The 23,469-nt window shown below is 38.7% G+C and overlaps 1 protein-coding gene across 2 annotated transcripts in view; it reads left to right on the top strand.

Moving 5' to 3' along the window:
- The window catches only part of GABRB3 (gamma-aminobutyric acid type A receptor subunit beta3), a 492,675-nt gene that overhangs the window by 409,689 nt on the left and 59,517 nt on the right, over nucleotides 1-23,469 (top strand). For both annotated transcript variants that reach the window (XM_063459171.1, XM_063459180.1), the window contains one exon: nucleotides 6,087-6,169. In XM_063459171.1, the coding sequence (XP_063315241.1) occupies nucleotides 6,087-6,169 (83 nt within the window). The remainder of the gene's footprint in view (nucleotides 1-6,086; nucleotides 6,170-23,469) is intronic.

Genomic DNA, 23,469 nt, shown 5'->3' with positions numbered 1-23,469 from the left:
TCTGTTCAGGTGGAGGGTCAGGAGGAGTATGAGGTCAACTCTATCATCGATTCTCGAATCTCCCGGGGGAGAGTACAATATCTGGTCGACTGGAAAGGATATGGTCCTGAAGAGAGGAGTTGGGTACCTCAAGAGGATGTTCATGCTCCTCGCCTCCGCAGGGCGTTTCACTCCCGCTTCCCATCTCGTCCCGGTTCCTTCCGCCCGGTGGGCGTATCTGAGAGGGGGGGTACTGTCAGGGTACCTGAAGTCTCTACCTCTGAGAGAGGTAGAGACTTAGAAGTTTATCCGTCCAGAAGGGCTGTTTTCTCCGTCCCTCGCGGTCCTTCCGGTCATTTACACGCCGGCCGCGAGGGATCCACTTCCTTTTGTAACACGACGCCCAGCATTCGACGTCATGACGCCAACCCGGACCGACCTGTCACTCAATTGTCTGGAAACTAATCAGGACTCGTCGGAGGCGTGTCTACTCTCCTGAGCCAGGGTATTTAACAGTGCTTCTTCCATTTGCTCATTGCCCTGTCGTGGTTCTAGCCTGTCTAGTCACTCAGTGCTCTTGTATTCCAGTTATCCTTTTGGTTCCGACCCGGCTTGTTTGTATTCCTCTGCTTATCTCTGTTACCCTTTGACTCGGCTTGTTCCTCGCTTACCTGTCTTCTCGTTCCCTCGACCTCGGCTTGCCTTTGACCATTCTCTCTATCTCCGTACGTTAGTCCGGCCATTCTAAGGTCCGGTATACGTACCTTTCTACTGTCTGTACTCTGCGTGTTGGATCCCTGTCCCGATCCTGACAGCGCCAAGGATTCCTCCACGGCTTCAAAAAATTTTGTTGCTGGACCTAAGATATCCAAGACTTTGTCTTGGCAATTATAGAGCGAAAAGTCTAAGCCTTTCTTAGGTTTCCAACCCGTTTTGCTCAGAAATTGTATGATTTTTGGGTCGACTTGGGGTGTCTTACCGACCTCGTCTGGTACGGTTGGGCGTGGGCATTCGCCCCTCAGCTTATTTCGTGTTGCCTTATCCAAAGGCTTACGAATCCGTGAAGCAACATATTGCGCCACATGTTCGGCCGGTGACCATTCCGCAGAGCGGGGGTGACGTAAATCATCCGGCTCGAACAATGGTTCGCCCTGTGGGTCAAGGATTTTTCCTTGTTTGTTTAAATCAGAACTGGACGTGCCAGTGTTATCTATTTTATTGGAGGGATTAAACTCCTCATCCATTCCGTAGTCCGAGTCTGAGTCTGACAAATCATTAGACTGATCAGAGTCTATGTTAGGGACACTCTCCTCATCCGAACTGAGTTCTGACTCAGTATATTCAGGTTTGGCTTTAGCCCACTTCCATTGTCTAGCCACTTTTGCCCGGCTAGAGGCTCTTTTGCGCGGTGGATTAATATTCGCGCCATCTGTGAAAGGTGTTTCTCTGTCCATCATTGGTTTGGAGGAGTGTTTTATTTTTGCCGAGGCTTTGTGGCCGGGGCGTGGTGGGTGAGAAGTGGATGGTATCGCGACTGGCATGGCGGTCGGAGGGACCATTTGTTGGGCCTGCCTTAGTGCCTGGGTAAATGTCTTTGATATGGAGGAAGACATAATGTCCATGGCAGATGCCAGGGCTTTAGAGACAGACTTGGACACAGTAGTGTCCATGATAGCCTGAATTTCCTCTGATGCTGGGAAATCCAATTCATCCCCAGAAACTACAGGGGGAAAACACAAGGCTGTTTGAGGGTTAGATTTTGTACCTGAGGGACCAGGTATATCATTAGGGGATTGTATGATTGCAATTGAAATGACAGGCAGAAAATAGTTAACTGACTTTAATACTAGGTTAGATCAGGGTTAAGTAACCCAGAAACACTACCAGATACACAAGACTGAAGAAGCAGGTAAAAACAGACTACTCACAGGTATTATCAATTAATGGGGGGAGCAGGAGAAAGGGGGGACCGTCCGCCACTAATACTGGACACCAACTCCGATCAAGGGACGGAGTGGGCGTTCCAGGGTTAAAGGGCGGGAAAAAAACGGAAGAAAATGGCCGCCGCGACGACGGAAACCAAAAAGATGGCCGCCGCGGAAGAAAACTACAGACCTAGTAACCGCCGATCGTGGTACTGTCAGTTTCCCAGCCGCAGGGGAGAGAGAGGTGGTGTGCAGCTGACAGTGCGGTCGGAATTAAATCCGACCGCGGTATACAGCCGGACCGGACGGTTCCCGCTGGGGCTTCCCTGATTGAGCGCGCATGCGCGGTCGGGTCAGATGCCCGCGAAAATAAAGCGGGCAATTATTAAGTGGCAACCAGGACCTGTAAAGTCCTGCAAAACAGGGCACCCACTAAAGGGTTAAGTCCTGAGTAAATGCCAGAAAAGAGACATGAAACCAATTAGTACCCATAAAGGTACAGGTTAAACCAGTTAGTACCCATAAAGGTACAGGGTACTTATTACATATAATTCAATAAGTAATACAGTAATAGCAAAAAACAATCACATACAATTAAAATACTAATAGTAAATCAATTATAATAATCATTAGAGGATCCCACAGAACTGTGAGAGATCTACTTATCTGAGGGAAAGCAGCAAAGAAAGGGGAAATGGTCATCAACGCTCCGCCAGCTATAGGGAAAGGATGTCACTGATTGGATGAGCATGTTGCTAGGCGGACATTGCCTGTTGGAAGGCAGACCTGTTTCTAATGTTTTTTTTCAATAATGTTTCTTTGCTGCTGAGGGAAATAAAGAAAGAGTGCAGCATAATAGGAGCCTCCGGGTCTTTAATAAAATTGCGAATACACTCCAGACAGAAATTATCTAGCAATCATTAAATCCTTTGGGAAGGTTAATGGTTATTGTGTGTAAAATACCTTATGAAACTTACACCTTAGTTAATGTATATTTACCAAATAGTTCCATGGTGAGCTATTTAAACAAATTTGTGAACAAATTCCTTAAAGGACCACTATAGTGCCAGGAAAACATACTCGTTTTCCTGGCACTATAGTGCCCTGAGGGTGCCCCCACCCTCAGGGACCCCCTCCCGCCGGGCTCTGGTGTGAGGAAGGGGTTGAACTTACCTTTACTCCAGCGCCGGGCGGGGAGCTCTCCTCCTCCTCTCCGCCTCCGATCCTCCCTTTCGGCTGAATGCGCATGCGCGACAATGCGCATTCAGCCGGTCTCATAGGAAAGCATTTATAATTCTTTCCTATGGACGCTTGCGTGCTCTCACTGTGATTTTCACTGTGCGTGCTCTCACTGTGATTTTTGTGAGACAGCCACTAAAGGATTTGGAGGCTGGATTAACCCTATTATAAACATAGCAGTTTCTCTGAAACTGCTATGTTTATAATAAAAAGGGTTAATCCTAAAGGGACCTGGCACCCAGACCACTTCATTAAGCTGAAGTGGTCTGGGTGCCTAGAGTGGTCCTTTAAATAAAATTCAAACTAAAAAAAGAAATAAAACATTTAGAGAAAGTAATTAGATGAAGTAAAAAAAAGGTACTTGTATAATAGCTGGAGATTACAACTGCATTCTTCATCCCTCTATAGACAAGAAAGTCTTAAAGGGAAATAGAATTTGTAGCATATTAATTAAACAAACACGTAGGTTAAATAATACTATAAACATAAATGATCTGTTTGTTATTGGGAGCACTATACATCCAACTAAAACGGATTACTCTCATCTGTCCAAAGTTCACCTATCATATGCTAGGATTGATATGATTTGGGGCAATGATTCAATAATAAAACAAGATAATAAATGCAGAATTATAGACACTACTTGGTGTGATCACAGCATACTCTTATTAGAATTAAAATATCAATTCAATGTTTATAATAATTCAACATGGAGACTGAAGTATTATATTTTTAATAAGCAGGATAATATAGATTACATAATGGACATGATTAAAAGTTTTTTTTTTTTGGATGACACAAATCCAATAAACAACTGGTGTACATTTAATGGATATTTTATAACGTTTAATGCCCATTATATAAAACAACGGGATGAGGAACTATTATCCTTGTATTTTTCAACCTTATCAAGTTTCAAAAGAGGTAAAAAAAAAAAAAGATCCATTGCACAAAAATATGACCTACTGATAAAATTACACATACAAATTAATGAAAAACTAAGACAATAAATAACTAAAAATACAGAAAGATTAAAAGCAAAATACAATGGTCAAGGGAATAGAGCTGATAAAGCCATATCTAATAGAATAAAAAGGAAAATGACTCACAAACGCATAACAAAAATAATTTCAGAGAATGATATCTATATGATGCCACAAAGTACAGGACAAGTCTTAAGTTCCTAATATCCTTTGTAATCTGCAAAATAATACCACTGAAGCTGAATTTTACAAAAATTAACTAGAACAAGAACTCAGAACAACCAAAATAATTTCAAAATCGCTCTATTACCAAGCAATAGTTACACTTGGTTCTAGATAATCTAGATAAGAACAAAACTTTAGGTCAGGATGGGTTTACTAACTTGTTTTATAAAAATAATAAAAAAAAAAAAATCTCTTCCTAAAATAATTCTCATGTATAACAATATTGTTTAGAGGGGATCCACCCCTACTGACCTAACAAGAGCTAATATTATTCTTATATTAAAGCCAGAAAAATCGCCTATGAAAGTGGAAAATTACCCCCTATATCGCTTTTAAAAGTAAATGTGAAATTATATTAGCAAACAGATTGAAGTCCATTATTCATACTGTTATCAATAATGATAGGCGTTGTTCCTATTAGAACATCAACATATAAATACTAGAAAAAATATTGATATAATCACATCAGCCTTTGATTTCAATCATCCTTTGCTAACCCTGTCGATAGAAGTAGAGAAGGCTCAGTTGGGAATTTTATGGCCAAGCCTTTATCAAACCAGGAAGAACTAAAAATCTGTGTATATTCTGATTATATATTAATTACATTTAATCACCCTATAAAGTCTCAAGGATTCATTATGGATGAAATTGAAGAATATAGTGACAGCTGGAAGTCCATTGCATTTTGGCTATTTGGCTGAGAGCTATCAGCTGGCACTCTTGGCCCGTGAGTTGGTCCTGCACAACAAGGTTTAGCTCAGAAGAGCTAAATTAAGCATGTTACAGTGATTATAATGCTTGGAGTGTTCCTTTAAACTACAATAAATGAATTTGTGAATACGTTCATGGATATTCATATATTATTATATTATTTAAAAAAAAATGTATTTTACAAAGATAAAACCTTTATGAAATTCACATAAAGATAGTCAAAAGATATACCAAGACTAAGTACTACTTTGTCTTATGTATTTTTACTATTCTTGACAAAGCTTGACAAAAAGGCTGAGCTACCACTTTCAAGCTCTTTCATGCCCCCAGCCTTCCCTGGTAATGGCTGATGAGAAAGATGACTGTTTATGGAGGCAGAATCCTCTATAGACATCGGTTTTGTACACTTGCACATACATGAGAGCACATCACTGACGTCAGCTCTTAGTAGATAACGTGCCAGGAGCTTAAGAGGATGCACCAGATTAAGATGGTGGACACAACAATGGTCAGGTTTAGGTAAGTAAAAAAAACCTTTCCCTGCACCCCTGCACTCCACAAGGTGACAGTGCCACTTTAAATATTTACATATTTGGAATAGGTCAGAAATTTCTACAAGTTATTTGCTTCATCTCTTTCCCATACTCCCAGCCATTGCATTTTAAAGAAAAGTCTCATTATTTTAATTTTTGAAGGATAATAAAGTATTTCTCAAGGGGATATATCCTTAGTTTGCTGTTCTCCTTAACATCTTCTGCATGACAATGTCAGTTAATGTTGCTGTAACAATGTTTTAAATGCTTTCAAAAAGCTTGGTAAGTTTTTTTTCTGAAACAGATAGTCAAGTCTGGTGATAACGTGACTATTTTACATAGTTTGTATTTATGGTGATAATCATAACTAGTTTAGATGCCATTTATTTTTACAAAACCCAATATTTCACCTAGTTGTTATATATAATGTATGTTTCTTTCTTTAAATTTTTCTTTATTTTATTATTACAATTTTTTGTATTTTTTTTTAGAATTACTACAACTGCCGCTTGCATGATGGATTTGAGAAGATACCCATTAGATGAGCAGAACTGCACACTCGAAATAGAAAGCTGTACGTATAATATACAAACTCATTAGTAGACAACAAAGTTTTGTGTAATTCTCTACAATTGGAAAATAATTAATAATGTTACATGAATTGTAATTTTTTTTTTAAATAAGATTATGTGTAATTCCCATATTCTTTCAGCTGTGATTGTACAGCATTAATGAGCAATGCAAAAAATATGTTCTCTTTTGCAAGTGTTACAAAGCTTTGCTTTTTGGTTGCTTAATGACAAAAGAAAAAAAAAACTATTCTTCAAATTTAGCCAGGTCCTGTTTGAATAGAGAAAACAATGAGGTGCATTTACGCCCTATGTGCTTTTAATATGCATGAGTGGCCCTACTACAGGACCACCTGGGGCAAGTCGAAAATCCTCTTGTTAACATTGTGAATTCAAGAAGAATACACAATCAATTTCTTAGTTTATGTCTTTTTAGAGAATTCAGTTTTTTTTGTATGCAATCTTTCTTTGTGCATGTGCTCTCAGCACCTCTATATAAGAATTAGGGTTGTGGTGGGATATAAAACCAATACTGCATCTACTATTCGCACATACATTTGGAATTTGTTGACGCTATAAAAATAAAATAACGCTTCACTGGTTTTTTTTAGCAACTTCTAGATAATGCAGATGCAGCATGTACAGTCAAAATTAATTCAAGTAATGTAGTTTTACTATTTGCAGTAGCTACTTGGTTACTATGACCTATTAACTCTTTCAGCACCATTGAAAGAAATTTCAAATATATTTGCAGAGTGTGCATTGTGTATATGTGTGTATGTCTGTTTGTGTGTATGTTACATAGATACATATGGTAAACAGAGATTTGCATTTATTAAGTTCAGCCTTTCTCAGATCTGTTTTTGCTTTTGTTCCAAAAGAAGGCAAAACTTCCAGTCTGAAGCGCTTTCCAATTTTGCAGCAAACTAGGAATAAATTCCTTCTTGATCCCAGAATGGCAGTCAGATCTCTCCTTAGATCAAGAAGCTGTTACCCCACATATAAAAAAAATATATCCCTGAATATTATGTTTTTGCAAATGTTTATCCAATTGCTGTTTAGACATCTGTACAGACTTTGGTAAAACCACCTCTTCAGCACAATTCAACACTTTTATTGTTCTTACTGTAAAAAAGAAACAAAAAAACAACAACTTTAATTTGACTTAGACTAAATCTCCTTTGTTTCAGTCTAAATAGGTGAATCCTTATCCTACGTAAAGTCCCATTAATTAATAGATTTCCAGACAATGGTTTGTATTGCCCCAGATATATTTGTATAATGCTATCATATCCCCTCTGATGCTCCATTTTTCCAAACTAAAGAGATTTAAATTTGTTAATCTCTTTTGAAAACTAAAATGTACTAAATGTTCCTTTTATTAATTTTGTAGCTCATTTCTGCACTTTTTCTAGTGCCATGATATCTTCTTTGGAACAGGTGCCCAAAATTGCACAGCATATTCAAGGTGTGGTCTTACCAGTGATTTATAAAGAGGCTAAATTTTCATCCCGAAAATTAATGCCTCTATTTATACATGATAATACCTTACTGGCCTTAGCAACTGCCAATTGCCATTGCATATTGTTTATACATGTGCAAATTGTTTCAGTCCATTTAGATGTGAATTCGGAAGAATTTCAGGCAATTCGAACATTCGGATGCTTCCGAATGTGCAGTGTTTTGATTCATACATGAGCTTATGACTATAGTAACAATAAAAGTGATATGTGCTGTCTGGAGGTGGAAACAGTTTCTACTGCAGGTAGCGGCATACTTCCCCAACTCTGATCAAAGGAACTTTTAAAAACATCTGCTTTTTAAGATTTATAACATTTCTCAAGGTGTTTTTTTATTTGAGGAGATTTTATCTTTATTTTGGACTCCTCCATAAAACATTGTTGTTTACACTCACAAGCTCAATCCATTGAATAAGCATGCTTTATATGATATGTGGTGAAAATTACATCCTCAGGTCCAGCAGTATTATTTCTCCGCTTTCTATTTTCTACTCTTGTGTTCGTGATTCAAATTCTATTTGACATGGATTTATGACATGGTCAGATCATGTACATGCTCTATTATCTCTGAGGGACCAGTTTCCTTCTGCAAAATTAAATATATAAACAGCTGAGATCTGTGCTAATTTCCTACTTTCAAAATGCACACTCTGAGATCCTACCTCCCCCTTTCTGCCTCAGGGCAGATCCACAAGATAGTAGCAAGGGGTGTGTAACGGATCGACGGGCACCCCGACTGGGTACCTCCATTGAAGGATGCTCCTAGCGCTTCCTGAGGACTCCAAGCACTGCAGCAGACACCACAACCACCGAACCGGAGAAGCATACAAATGCTCTCAAGCATATGAATGCTGTAAACAGCTGAACAGGAAAAGCATACAATCAACTTACACTCCTGGCAATCAGCATACAATCCAATTCCCCCAATAATGAGACGACACTTCGTTTTGAGGTCAAGCAGAACTGACTGTACTGGCACATACAGCCTCTTTTATCCACAATCTACACACATAGTACTGCCCACAGGGTTTTACAGAACAACCAATAACACACGTACATTACAGAAAACATTCCCAGCAATTATACACAAAATCCTATGATATAATTCTGGTACACAATGGGTCAACATAATTATCACAAGCAGGAAAAATACAGTTTTTATCCATGTGCCATAACTTTAAAACCATACATCCAATTTTCATAAATTACATATTCAGAATCAGCACACTTTAAACATAAGCACTCTCAAAAATCAGCCAAATCCCCCCAGTAGATCAAAAGTTAGCTGGGAGTCCTTTATGACCGACCGCAAGCACATTTTCCTGCCCAAAACAGTTCCATAGATTTGGGCTGTGCGGTCGGTCTATTTTACACAGAAAAATGACCAAGTCCCATTCGAATGCATGAACGGGACCATTCCTGCATTTAGCTTAGTATAGCAGTGAGTTCAAACTGCCGAACGGGACTTCGGACTCTGCAGTCCGAACGGGACTCTGCAGCTGAAAACGGAGTGTAGGAGAAGGTAAGGGTCAGCGGTGTTCGTTGAAATGTGTAGCCAATTTCAGTTCCATGGATTTGGCTACACATACCGCTGACCTCGTTCAAATGAACAAAGATGGCCGCTGCCACTTGTTCGTTTGTCGAATGGCGGCCACTTCGACTACTTCGACACTTGGGCTGCATCCGAAGTGCCAATTGAAAGCTGCAGAACTGCTCCAATACAATTTAAAGGGGCAGCAAGTCTTTTAAAATCCAATCTGCTAAAATAGTCTTTAACAGGCAATATCTTTCAGTGGCCATAGTCTTAAAGGGGCATTGTTCCCAAAAGTCACAGTATGTCCCCAGATGGTTCTTAAAGGGCCAGCAGCAGCATAATAAAATACAATATGCCCAAATACTGTATTTAAAGGGTCAAATCTCCCAGGGGCCATAGTCAGCAGGCAGGAGGCGGACAAACAGGCTTCTCCAATGCCCAGTGGCAAAGTTGGTTTCGCCACAGGGTGTATTAATAAAAATAGAATCCTTCCCACAGATTGCCTCCAGGTCCTAAATTATCAAAACACTGTCCAATTCTCTAATCAACCCGTTCTTTGATAAAGACTATCCAGGAGAAAATGTATGAGGCAAACTATCCAAGTGGATTTCCTTTGGTAATTTTGGACAACTGGCAGTTTAATTAGTAAATTCAGTTCATTATCATGTGATTACATAAATTATTTTGTTATACTCTAAGTGAAAATGAAAGGATAGAAATAAAGTGCAAATAAAAATAGGGACAAATCATGCATCAGTTCTGCAGTCTTTTACAACAATTGTCTGTGTATATACTGTTAATAAAAAAAACTCCCTTCTCCATCTCATGCTGGTAATTGATTTGATTCTATACTCACTGCCATCCCAGAGGGGTTATTTTCTTGCATTACATATTTCGTGTAGCTAGTAGCATTCAAAACATCATTTTTTTTTCTGATGGTTATTCAAATGTGATAAATATATGTATAGTTGTCCTCTTTCTTGGCTTGGGTTTATGTTTCCTTTAGGCTACTGCATATATTCTATAAACTCCATCTAAAATGCTTGTATTTTTTCACATTTTCACCGGATATGGTATATACGTAATCTTGTATGCTGTATCTCAAGCTTTGATATGAAGCATTGTACACAATTTCTTTGGTGTGAGATACGAATTAATAAAAAATAATACTATCACTCATTGTAACCTCAGATGACCTGTCCACTTGCATGGTGGTGAGCAGGGACATAACTAGGAATCACAGGGCTCTGGTGAAAGAATCAGAGTAGGGCTCTCACTTAAACATACACTCACTTAAGCTCTCACTTGTACATACACTGACATTCACTCAATGACACACACACACTTACTGACATACAGGCAGTCATTGGCACACACACTATTTAACCAGCACACACTTTCACTGACAAACAAAAAAATTTTCACTAACAGACAAAATCTGACATACACACTCACTGAGAGGTACACACAAACTCACTGACTTACACACACTTGCTTATAGACACACTCACTGATTTGACACACACTGACAGACACACCTTCGCCGACAGGCTGTCAGGGTACCTGAAGTCTCTACCTCCGAGAGAGGTAGAGACTTAGACGTCCATCCGTCCGGACGGGCTGTTTCCTCTGTTCCTCGCGGTCCATCCGGTCACGTAAACGCCGGCCGCGAGGGACTCACTTCCTTTTCTAGCATGACGTCCGGAAACCGACGTCATGACGCCAACCCGGAACGACCTGTCACTCAATCCTTCAGAGACTAATCAGGACTCGTCGGAGGCGTGTCTACCCTTCCGAGCCAGGGTATTTAAACTTGCTTCTCCCATTTGCTCATTGCCCTGTCGTGGTTCTAGTCTGCCTAGTCACACAGTGCTCTTGTATTTCTGTTATCCCTTTGGTTCTGACCCGGCTTGTTTGACTTACTCTGTTTATCTCTGTTACCCTTGACCCGGCTTGTTCCTCGCTTACCTGTCTTCTCGTTCCCTCGACCTCGGCTTGTCTTTGACTATTCTCTATATTCTCCGTACGTTAGTCCGGCCATTCTAAGGTCCGGTATACGTATCCTGTACCTGTTTGTACTCTGCGTGTTGGATCCCTGTCCCGATCCTGACACAGGCACACTCACTGATTTGGCATATACGCTGACAGGACACACACACTCACTGGCAGACACAATCCCTGACAGACACACACTCACACATCTTCTGCAATGATCATTTCAATGCAGTGGTAATTGTTGGGTGTAAACACCTCCCCATTCTTAAATTGGACCATTTCTTCAGAAAGTTATGGAGATTGAAATTTTGAAGTAGTGCATGGAAAACAAAATCTTTAAAATCAATTATATCTCATTTGTACAAGGGACTCTCAGCGTAAATGATCTTGGCTTAGCTGCACAGGTATGTACAAATGTGGAACAAGTAGATGTAGTTGTTGCCATTATATAGATAAGTACAGTACAAGATCTTTCACTTCCTCGATTACTGAGATAATTTATTTTAATAGCTACAGTTGAGTTATTTGCAGCAATATTGGTGGTGTTATCATTAGGTTAAATTATAAAGGACTATATTGAGTCCCCAAAGTAGTTTAAAATAATTTTTAAATGCACCATCTTATCCTGGTTATAAGAACATTTTCGATTTATTTCAACTAATAGTGTTCCACTTGATTTCTTCAAAGTTGAGTTAATCTTTTATTCCTTCAGATAATGAAACTAGGAATTATCAATGAAAGAGTGCTATTTATTTCCCTTTCAATTTTGGCAGAGAGGGAGTATCCACTCTCACCAATCTTTCAAAGCACACTGGTTGTTAAGTTTTTATGTTTACAGAGCATCCTCACGCGGATGCAAAATGTGTTCAGTGTGTCTCCTAGCTTTTATTTTATCCACCGCCCCTTCTACCTGATGCAAGGACCTTTTATGTAGTTGTTTTGTCTTTGCTAATTTTTTGGTTTTGATTATACTATGTAATATATTTTGTTCATTAAACCAGCACAGCAAGGAACACTTTGCACTAAAGGGACACTATAGTTACAATAATGATTCCTTCCTCAAAGACGACAGCAGACATAATATATGATCATTGCATTTTAGTAATTGTTTCTACTCATCCTTTCTACAATAGACTTTGAGGGTTTGAAAGATACTCTGTTAGCAGTACCTATTATTTCACTCAGTGGCGTACATACCATGGTCGCAGGGGTCGACCCGGCCGCCATGCGGACCCCTGTGACCGGGTATCCACCGCCATCATCTTCTGTGGCCCCAGCTCACGCGGCAATCCACTAGGGCCGCCGTCCAAGGGGTCCATCGGATGGCCCATGCTGTCAGGGCCACCCGATGGATATGGATTGTCAGGGGGCCCGGTCAGCGCTGGGTGCTTTAACAGCGCGACCGGGTTCCCTGTGATGACATCACAAGCTGGGAGGAAGTGACCGCACGTCACTCCTCCCAGCTAACACTGAGAGCCGCGTGGGAGGAAGCAGAGGGACTCCCATCCACCTTAGCCACCACTGGACCCCAGGGAAAGTCACCCTCCTGCACCTTAAAGGTATGAAACAGGAGGATGACTTAAACATTTTGTGTGTTTGTATGTCTATCTGTATGTATGTGTGTGCCTGTCTGTATGTACGTATGTGTGTGTGCTTGTCTGTTTGTATGTATGTATGTATTTATGTGTGTCTTGTGTGTGTGTGTCTGTCTGTTTGTATGTGTGTATGTCTGTCTGTGTGTGTGTCTGTCTGGCTGTATGTGTCTGCCTGTGTGTATGTGTGCCTGCCTGTTTTTTTATGTATGTGTCTTTGTATGTATGTGTGTCTTGTATGTGTGCCTGTTTGTATGTATGTGTGTGTGTGTATGTATGTGTGCCTGTCTGTCTGTATGTGTGTGTGTGTGTGTGTCTGTATGTGTGCCTGTATGTTTGTATGTATGTGTCTGTGTGTCGGTCTGTATGTATGTGTCTGTGTGTGTCTGTCTGTTTGTATATATGTGTGTCTGTCTGTTTGTATGTATGTGTCTGTGTGTATGTGTCTATGTGTGTGTGTGTGTGTGTCTCTTTATGTATGTGTGTGTGTGTCCGTCGAGGGTGGAATGGGGGAGGGGGGCACGGATGGTTTGCGTGTACGCCACTGATTTCACTATTCTATTTATGCATTACTGCCTATGAGAATTTTTACCATCCTCATATATACCCCCATCACCAACATTCGAGATCGGTCCATAGGAGCAGGTGAGGTGGTTTTGCACAGATTTTGTTGCCAAGTAAACAATTAATTTACTCGCATGAACTAATGATAAGTCTGTGTTATAAAAAGCAGGTTTTTGTGCTTGTCACAATTATACATGCAGTTTCTATTCCTCCTTTATAGATGATTAAAGGCTGAACAACTTATCATGTTAAAACATTTTTAGGATTTTTTTTTTTTTTTTTAAATATACCATTATCATGATTCCTGGTGTCAGCCATTTGCTTTGCATGGGGCATCACATCCTAGAAAAAGTGACCCACTATCTTTAAATTTCACCAGCCACCAATGCCACTCACTTTTTCCTTTTTAATTTTTTTTTAAAATTACTTTTTTAAAATAAAAAAAATATCCTGCTGCTACTGCTCCTCCTTTTTAAATGCCTTGCATTGTAGTGATTGCACCCGCCCTGGATGAGCCTTTTGGTTCCTGCTTTCTTCACAGAAGCAGTTTGGCAAAGCTGACGTTTAGTTTTTTCCGCACTGAAGAACTCATTCTACAGACTGGATGTGTGGAAGGCTCTGTTTTTCTTAAGGTGGATGGGCTGAGTAAGTCATCAATTGTCCATGCCCACTCACTTTTTCCTGAGAAAAATAAGTGATTGTTCTTCAGTGTAGAAAAAAGTAGTGCCCTTTTAACTTCTATCTACTGCCTCCGAGGAGGTAGCAGGCATAGTCACAACATACGACAAACACAAACACTGCAAATCACATTATCTATATCTTACTAGAAATAAAATAAATCACAAATCAGTAAAACAATTCTAAATCAGTGAATCAAAGTGGCACTGGCAGTAGCAGTTAGGCAAGAGGAAATTCCTTTTTCTTTTTCATTTTAATTCACTAGATGATTAGGGGTCCAACTGCACTAACTATCATAACCATCCCCTTTGCCTTGCCTAAGGGTGGTGGTGGTAGTCTCCTTCAAGGCACTCAAAGTGATCTCAAACTTTGCTTTGGTGCAATACATTACCCTAAAAAAATTTGTCTAGTGGCTGCTGAAGATGTGGGTGAATTTCTATTGCTGGCAGTGAAAGCTACTGCAGCATTACCTTGAACACTAGCAAATGGCTGATTAATGCTAATGGAAATGTTGGTGGTTGTGATACTGGTGATGTTGATGGTATTGGTGGAGGTATTCATGGTAGAAATGACAATGGGTGAGCTACTTGTGCTACAGGTAGCAATTACAGCCGATTAACAAAAAGAGAAGTGCTTGCTTAATAGTCTCCTTTAGGTAAAATGTAACATTTAATATATTGATTAAAAGATTGCAATTTTTGATCCAACTTGAATAGCCTCCTGACCAGCGCAACGTGCGTCGGGGCTCTGCTCTGCACTAACCACTGGCAATTACTACTTTAAGATTTTCAGTTTAAAAATTAAACCTTGGACATGATATTTTTCCAGAGCTGTATAGGCAGGGCATGTTCATGACTTATTCTTTTCTAATGGTGCTTACTTCAGATTAGTAGATAGCTTTTTGACATAGAATAGATGCCCAGGAAGTCATAGCTTAGAAATTTACAGTACGATAGTTTACAGCACCATTCAATGATATAAGTTATCTACCTTTTGCTGGTACTAGAGACAACCTTGGCTGAGTTCCTTCATTTAGAGTTAAGAACTTTAGAATAATGATACAAATAGTTCCCTTCATGGTAAATTGCAACAACTGTGTCTTACAGACTGCCAACATTGTTACATCTACTTAACTCTTTATTTTGTGTCTCCTGGGATTGCAGTTTCCGTTTTAATGGCATCTCTTTAGAAACACTACGGATTTCTATATCTTGGCTCAGTCTGCAATTCCAGCAATATACTAATTGATGATTTTTAATTAAGCTTAAATATTTTTTTCTTTTTACAAACACATCATCTTGTATGTTTTTGGATAATCTAATATAGCTTTTTCTCTTTATACCTTTTGCTTTTTATTATTGATACTTTTATCATATTTGTTTCTAGTTTACCTCTTGATTCACCAATAGTAATCTCTGAATCAATATATTAAATGTTACGTTTTACCTAAATGATGCTATTAGGCAAGCACTTCTCTATTTGTTACTCTTTATCTAGGGTTACCCACTTTCTCTTGCCTTTGAATTTAGGACCTCATTTATTCATACCCTTACCCTACCAAATACAGGTACAGCTGATGTCTTTGTTGGATGAGGCAATTCAAATGCAGAAAGAGATGGACTTTGAGAAGGTGGAGACAATTCAGGAGAGAGAACACACAAGCTAATGGTGATAATACTCCTCTCCAGAATTTCCTCTTGCAATTCCTCTGTATCATAGTTGCTCCTGGGCCAGAGCTAAATGTGTTATTGTAGTAGTGGTGGGAGAAACAACAATATCATTAAGACCAGACATTAGGCATACTATTTTGGTACTCTGCTCTACCTTTTCACTAAAGAGTGGCTTTGATGGTACACTCAACTAAGCACTGCTACAGATCCTTCTGCTACCGTAGACTTTACACCAATTGGAGCACATAAAGACATAAAAATGAAAATGTAATAGACATCCTAGTATCCTGAGGCTGGATATTGGTAATTGTGGTGGTACTTATGGTGGTGGTGGATGGGGGTGATGGCGGCAGCAGCTATGGTAGAGATGGCCAAAGAAGAGGAGTTAAGACTCTTGGAGGCCATTTCACTACTGCTCTTTGTGAATTGGGAAAAATGACCAGATTTCCCTCACGTTGATCTTGGGATATAGATGTAACATTGATGATGGTGGGTGTGTGTTTATTATTATTGGTAAAATAACATGGCATATGAACATGCACTATGAATATTCTAAAGTAATAGACTTTATTTAAGTACAAATCGGTGCTTGTGTTTAAAATGAGTCGCTGCATGATGGATTTACTAGTACTGTAATTTTATTTTGTTTGACTTTAAGAATCATTACACAGCACACAGTGCACTGCATCTCTATGAGGAAAGTTCAGTGTTTTCATGCAGAGGGTGGAGATACTGAATGTCAGTGCTTCACACTTTGCAGCACTGTCCCATGAAGCACTTCTAGTAGCCATCTGAGTAGTGGCCAGTGGAGGAAGTCTGTAATGTAAATACTTAATTTTCTCTGAGAAAAAAAAGCCTGAAGGTAATGATTCTACTCACCAGGACAAACACAATAAGCTGTAGTTGTTCTCGTGACGATCTTCTCAGCTAGCCTGTCTTCCTTAATAGTTGCAGTCAAGGTGTCTGAAACATTCCTACTAGAAAGATTAGATTTTTTTTACTGCTCCTCCCTTTTTTCCCTTTATTAGTCCCTTGTCACATGATCTGTGAATAAACTCAACAATAAGTGGCTGTGCCTAACTGTCAATCATCTTTTATGCACCTCTTGATTGCACAGGAGATACAGTGGACATGATGTTGCATACTTCTTGTCCACCTTGGCAAACTAAGCTGCTTATTCCCCCCAACCCCCTCCTCCCTCCTCCGAAAAAAAAAAAAAAAACCCAGCTTCTTCCCCTTTCCATCCCCCTTTTTTTTCCTGGTACCAGGAAGGACACTGTGAATCAAGAACTGAAATGAGCATGTTTTGGCTTGCATGAGTCGGTTCCCCAAAAATTCTGGCACATGGCAACTTGCAAATTGGAATTTTAGTCGAATTGCATTTCATCTTGAAACAGATTGCCAAGCTTAGTGAATTGCTTATTTTCTATACCTGCATGAGTCAGTGTTTATCTATTTTATCCGAAGCTGACTTTAACTTTAACAGCCTGACTGTGTTGAGTGCATTGGATGACATTTGAGCTTTTTACACACTACCAATTTAGTGATTTCTATGCAATGTGGATATTTCACCTGATATTGTACACATTCTTTGTAAAATCTGTGCAGCCCAACCTGTGTACTGATCTTATTTATTTATTTACATTGGGAATGGGGGTCCAGGCATGATGAACACACCTAATTTATCCTCAATGTGGACATTTATTTTGATACTGAACAAATTATTTGTAAAATATGTGCAACCCAACATGTAGTCGACAGATCCTTTTTGCTTTGATGTTTGTCTTTAACTTTTTCTGTCCCAGGCATAATGAACATAACTGTCAACATTTAAGGAATTAGTTTTTTGGAGAATTAATATGTTGTTTTAATATGTTGGGTTATTTAATTTAGCTTGTTTTGCATATGTGTAAACATGTATACCCTTGTAAACATGACTCAGTAATTTATAACTGTGAGAATGTAATGGGACCAAAAATTATAAAGCATATACCACACTGGACTATAATAAACCAGGCTCCAGCAGTCATCAAAATAAAATATGTAATCACCATAATCATATATTGGAATAATTAATGCCATTAGTTATTAACTAGTTTGATGCTTGCCAAATCTATTTACCAGTCCACAGCTATCTTAGTCAGGTCAGCCAATGTATTGTGTATATTCTTTACTGAATGTAATATTCCCTGCCCCTCCTACTCACTTTAGCTACCATAGTAACATGCATTCTCATGTCTTTAACAACCAACGCTGACTGAATCAAGCATGGATATTGAATACATACAAATTCTGAATACAGAAACATTGAGAAACACAAAGAAGGTGTTCTATGCTTTTAAAAAACATTATTATTTACTTATTATTTAAATTTTGTGCTGGCCACACAAAGCAAGATTTGTGCTGGCCACACGAGCTTCAGTGATTGCTACATTTTAAGGGGACAAAGAAAAAAAGTCAAACTTAAAAAATGACTATTTTGTTATAGAACAGGCATAGACAGCCTTCAGCACTCCATATTGTTTAGACTACACCTCCCATGATGCTTTGCCAGCATAATTGGTGTAAAAGCATTATGGGGAATGTAGTCCACAATATATGGAGTGTGGAAGGTTGCCTATCAATGTTATAGAACATATAATTGTATCCATTCCAACTGAGTAGATAGTCGCCTATATCTCTAATCTCATGATGTTCTGCACTAGAGCACCTAACAAGGGAATTCATCCATTCCTTAATAAACTGTGCAGGAATGATAGAGGATCTGCATTAGAAAATGCACAAATTGTCCACAAATGCCAGCTCGGCACAATTGTACAGCCAGGGTATGAGTAATAAACAAAATCAAAAAGAGGAATCCACACTCTTATTTCCTGCTGGTCCTGGTGCATTCAGACCTGGGGCTTGCTAACCCCATTCCGTAACCACTTGCTATTTGCTAACCCCATTCTGTAAAAATAACTATATAGTCCAGGCACTCAGGATCACTTACACAGCAGTTTTATTGGAATAACAGGAAAAACATGCAACTCTTCAATCTCTACTGAGATAAGGTGAAAAAGATTTCAGTAGAGATCAAAACATGTGTTTTTCATGTTATTCCAATAAAACTGCTGCTTGGATTTGATTAGTGATTTAGGGCATATTGATAATCGTATCCCTTTGGTGTTGTTGGGTATGTGTAACTTTTAAAGGGGGATGCAGGATGGCGTGGGGAGATATGGATTTAGGTAAAATGGATACAGGAGTATTACGATACATATGCATGGGGATATAGGCCATATGTAAAGGTCAAGTGGCTGCAAGTTTAGGGGAGTAGGGGTTAAAAGGGGAATATGACTATTGAAGTGATAGAAAGAGGAGATATGGCTGTGGGAGAAGCTTAGTAATGTACTATGTGGGTGAATTACAAAGTCTCATAGTAAAAGTGTATATGAATGTATTACACCGATCCAGAGTAATGTGCAGTATTTATGAATTCATTGCAGAGCCCCACAGTAATATGTAATGAGTATGAATGTATTACAGAACACCATAGTAAAATGCAATATGTATGAATTACAGGTAATCACAGCAATATGTAGTGGGTATGAATGTATTATAGAGCCCCAGGGTAAGATGGAGTTTTTATGAATTTATTACAAATCTCCACAGCAACATGTAATATGTATGTGTGTGTTACAGACACCCATAGGGATATGCAGTATGTTTAAATGTATGTATGAACTACTCATTAATTATGTCTCAGTCTGCCCTAGTTCCTTTCACTATATGCATTTTCTATCTGATCCCATCTCCTAGGTGAGATCTATTAGGTTTAATTTAAGTATGCTGCCAGTGAAAAATATTAAAAAACATTTTTGAACCTGAACTATTTGTTAGTAGTATTTGGGGCTCTACAAATACCTTACATTACATCTACTCCTACAAACTGGGTACCATTTTTTTCCTGGGTATGAAATTAGATATGTTAAATAGTAAGATATAGTATGTTGTCCAACAAATATATCTTGTATCATGGGATAAATAGATGTGCATCTTATGCATCACTGCACAAAAATGTTAAATGCATATAGTGTTGCCAGCCAATTACCTGATTATTTTTTTTTTTTTTTTTTTATAAATAAAGTGTAGTGGTATTTTTTTCCAATAATTAAAATAGATATTTGACCACTTTAGATGTGTCTACAAATTCTTGCATTATTTTATTAACTTTACAAGTGGGATATTTATGAAATTAGGATTTCTAGGGCAATCTAAAAGCAACTTACTTTTTGTGTTAAACATTTAAATGAATATTGTATTTGTCTAAACATTTTTGTAATGATATCAATAAAGGACCAGGATTGGCTGTTATTGCCTAATGTTTGCAATTTGGTTTGCATATTTCTGAACAATTTGAGGTTTAGTAAATAAATCTCAATGTATAATTTAATTGTCTCTCAGTGGGTAAGGACAGTGGAACAAAAATAGGGCAAACGTCAAAAAAGCTCAGATCTTTTGGGCATAGTTTAATTGTAAACAAGATGGTGATTAAGGGGTTAAATACATTGCCCTCCCTCCAGTACACTAGGTAGGTTGCTAATGATGCACAACCTCTCATTCAGCACAATTTCCAAGAAATATGTTGCAAACAGACCTCCAATCTTTATTAGAAGTATCCCCTTAACATTTCTGCCTTATTATGTCTTCTCTGTAATTGTGAGCACCAGCAGATCACCTAACTACCCATGGCGCCAATTTGTACCATGCCCATTCCAACATACCTATTAAAGAAAAATATTTAATTGTTCTCTCTGCACACATAAGAAGAGATTTCAAAATATAATCTTGAAAATGCCCAGTCACTCATGTGTTACATACTTTGGGTGTCTGTGGGTGTATGCTTTTGACATCACAAGAGAAGGTATCATATAATATGCACCATCTTGTATGGTGACACTTACTGGCTGTAGATCAAGATGTTACATCTGTAGACTCAACGTTTTGACGTTTCGACCATCTCAGGCCTTTATTCAAGATCAAGAATATAAAACAAATAGAGGCAATATATATAGAAAATAAATAAATTGACTTACCATTAAAGTGCTGCCAGCTAACGAACCAATCGGAAAACCCGTAATCGTGCAGAATCCATGTGACTAGTGTGAAGATGTGTCAGTCATGCTTCATCATGTGATAAGTTGCTAAGAAACAGATATACATTATAGAAGCCACTAACCACATCAAAATGTAAAACAAAGCATGGAGGGATATGTACAGTAAAGAGTATGATAGCCAAGCCTGTGATGTGTTCAAGTGAAGTGTGAACATGCTAAACAAATACAAATGAGTGTAAGCAAATCTGTTGTTGAATGTGCTATTAAAACTATTGTGATGAAGTAAAAAGTCTTCCTGTCTAATTTTGAAAGAGACAAAACTTGGGATATATATTAACTAATAATTATTCTCCAAACAACAGCATTCAATATTTCTGGCAAATTTATTTCCAGATACTATAATCAATTGAACTTTGTATTGTATACATATATCAAATAAATGATTATAAGAAAAAAAAATTCATTAAGTAAAGTAAAATGGTTAATTAATCACTAACTATTTGTTTTGTATGCAAGAGACTAAATGTTTTTTACAGGGACATGGAGTATACAATATTTTCATTAAATCCTATGGGGACTACAGTACCCAAGTAAGGTATCCAAAAGGCCCAGACAATAGTTTTGCCCTTCTGTGAGTCTCATCAGCTATGTACATATGATACCCGTTTTGGCACTGTGAGCATGGGGATCATTCCCCTGCATTTCACTGCTCAATTCACTGTCATTTAGGAGTTAAATTACTTTATTTCTGTTTATGCAGCCCTAGCCACACCTCCCCTGGCTATGATTGACAGAGCCTGCATGAAAAAAAAAACTGGTTTCACTTTCAAATAGATGTAATTTACCTTAAATAATTGTATCTCAATCTCTAAATTGAACTTTAATCACATACAGGAGGCTCTTGCAGGGTCTAGCAAGCTATTAACATAGCAGGGGATAAGAAAATCTTAATTAAACAAAACTTGCAATAATGAAAGCCTAAATAGGGCTCTCTTTACAGGAAGTGTTTATGGAAGGTTGTGCAAGTCACATGCAGGGAGGTGTGACTAGGGTTCATAAACAAAGGGATTTAACTCCTAAATGGCATAGGATTGAGCAGTGAGGCAGCAGGGGCATGTTCTATACACCAGTTTTGGTCTATAGAACATGCCCCTGCAGCCTCACTGCCTCCTGTATGTGATTAAAGTCCAATTTAGAGATTGAGATACAAATATTTAAGGTAAATTACATCTGTTTGAAAGTGAAACCAGTTTTTTTTTTTCATGCAGGATCTGTCAATCATAGCCAGGGGAGGTGTGGCTAGGGCTGCATAAACAGAAACAAAGTGATTTAACTCCTAAATGACAGTGAATTGAGCAGTGAAATTGCAAGGGAATGATCTATACACTAAAACTGCTGTATTTAGCTAAAGTAATTTAGGTGACTATAGTGTTCCTTTAACTCTCCCTAAGCTAAAAGGATAATACAGATATGAACCATGTGCTCATGGTGCCAAGGGGAGTATCAGCTACATCTCACTGATGAGGACCAAAGAAGGCTCATTTGGGGTTGCTGTATCTCTCATATAGAGGAAGGTTGCCAGCATTTTGGATCTGGACTGTCCTTATGGTATAGGCTGTCTCTGTAATGGTATGGTATGTGAGCAAAAACATTTTTGAGATCAGAGCGGGAACTAACTGAAGGGCAAGCTATTGCAGTTCTCTAAGGTTTTGCCCATTCTCAGAATTCTCTGTTTTTGTTGCAACCCAATTGTCTGACAGCCAGAGGGTGTAACAAGATTAATTATCATACAGGGAGTGCAGAATTATTAGGCAAGTTGTATTTTTGAGGATTAATTTTATTATTGAACAACAACCTTGTTCTCAATGAACCCAAAAAACTCATTAATATCAAAGCTGAATATTTTTGGAAGTAGTTTTTAGTTTGTTTTTAGTTATAGCTATTTTAGGGGGATATCTGTGTGTGCAGGTGACTATTACTGTGCATAATTATTAGGCAACTTAACAAAAAACAAATATATACCCATTTCAATTATTTATTTTTATCAGTGAAACCAATATAACATCTCAACATTCACAAATATACATTTCTGACATTCAAAAACATAACAAAAACAAATCCGTGACCAATATAGCCACCTTTCTTTGCAAGGACACTCAAAAGCCTGACATCCATGGATTCTGTCAGTGTTTTGATCTGTTCACCATCAACATTGCGTGCAGCAGCAACCACAGCCTCCCAAACACTGTTCAGAGAGGTGTACTGTTATCCCTCCTTGTAAATCTCACATTTGATGATGGACCACAAGTTCTCAATGGGGTTCGGATCAGGTGAACAAGGAGGCCATGTCATTAGATTTTCTTCTTTTATACCCTTTCTTGCCAGCCACGCTGTGGAGTACTTGGACGCGTGTGATGGAGCATTGTCCTGCACAGGGGCGGACTGACAGGTCGGGCAGATCGGTCATGGACCGAGGGCCCGAGTCAGTCAGGGGGCCCGGCAGCACAGTCATGCTTCTGCTGTGGAGATCAAAGATCTCCACAGCAGAAGTAAGTTATGCAAAATGTGCTGTAAGAAGGTTGCAGGGGCCCATAATGACTCCAAGGGCCCCTGCTACCCATCAATCCCCCCCCCACTCCACTCCGTGAGAGAC

This window comes from Pelobates fuscus, chromosome 1 (genome assembly GCF_036172605.1).
Source record: "Pelobates fuscus isolate aPelFus1 chromosome 1, aPelFus1.pri, whole genome shotgun sequence".
NCBI lineage: Eukaryota > Metazoa > Chordata > Amphibia > Anura > Pelobatidae > Pelobates > Pelobates fuscus.
Note: the sequence above shows the minus strand (reverse complement) of the source record. Positions and strands in the feature narration are given on the sequence as shown.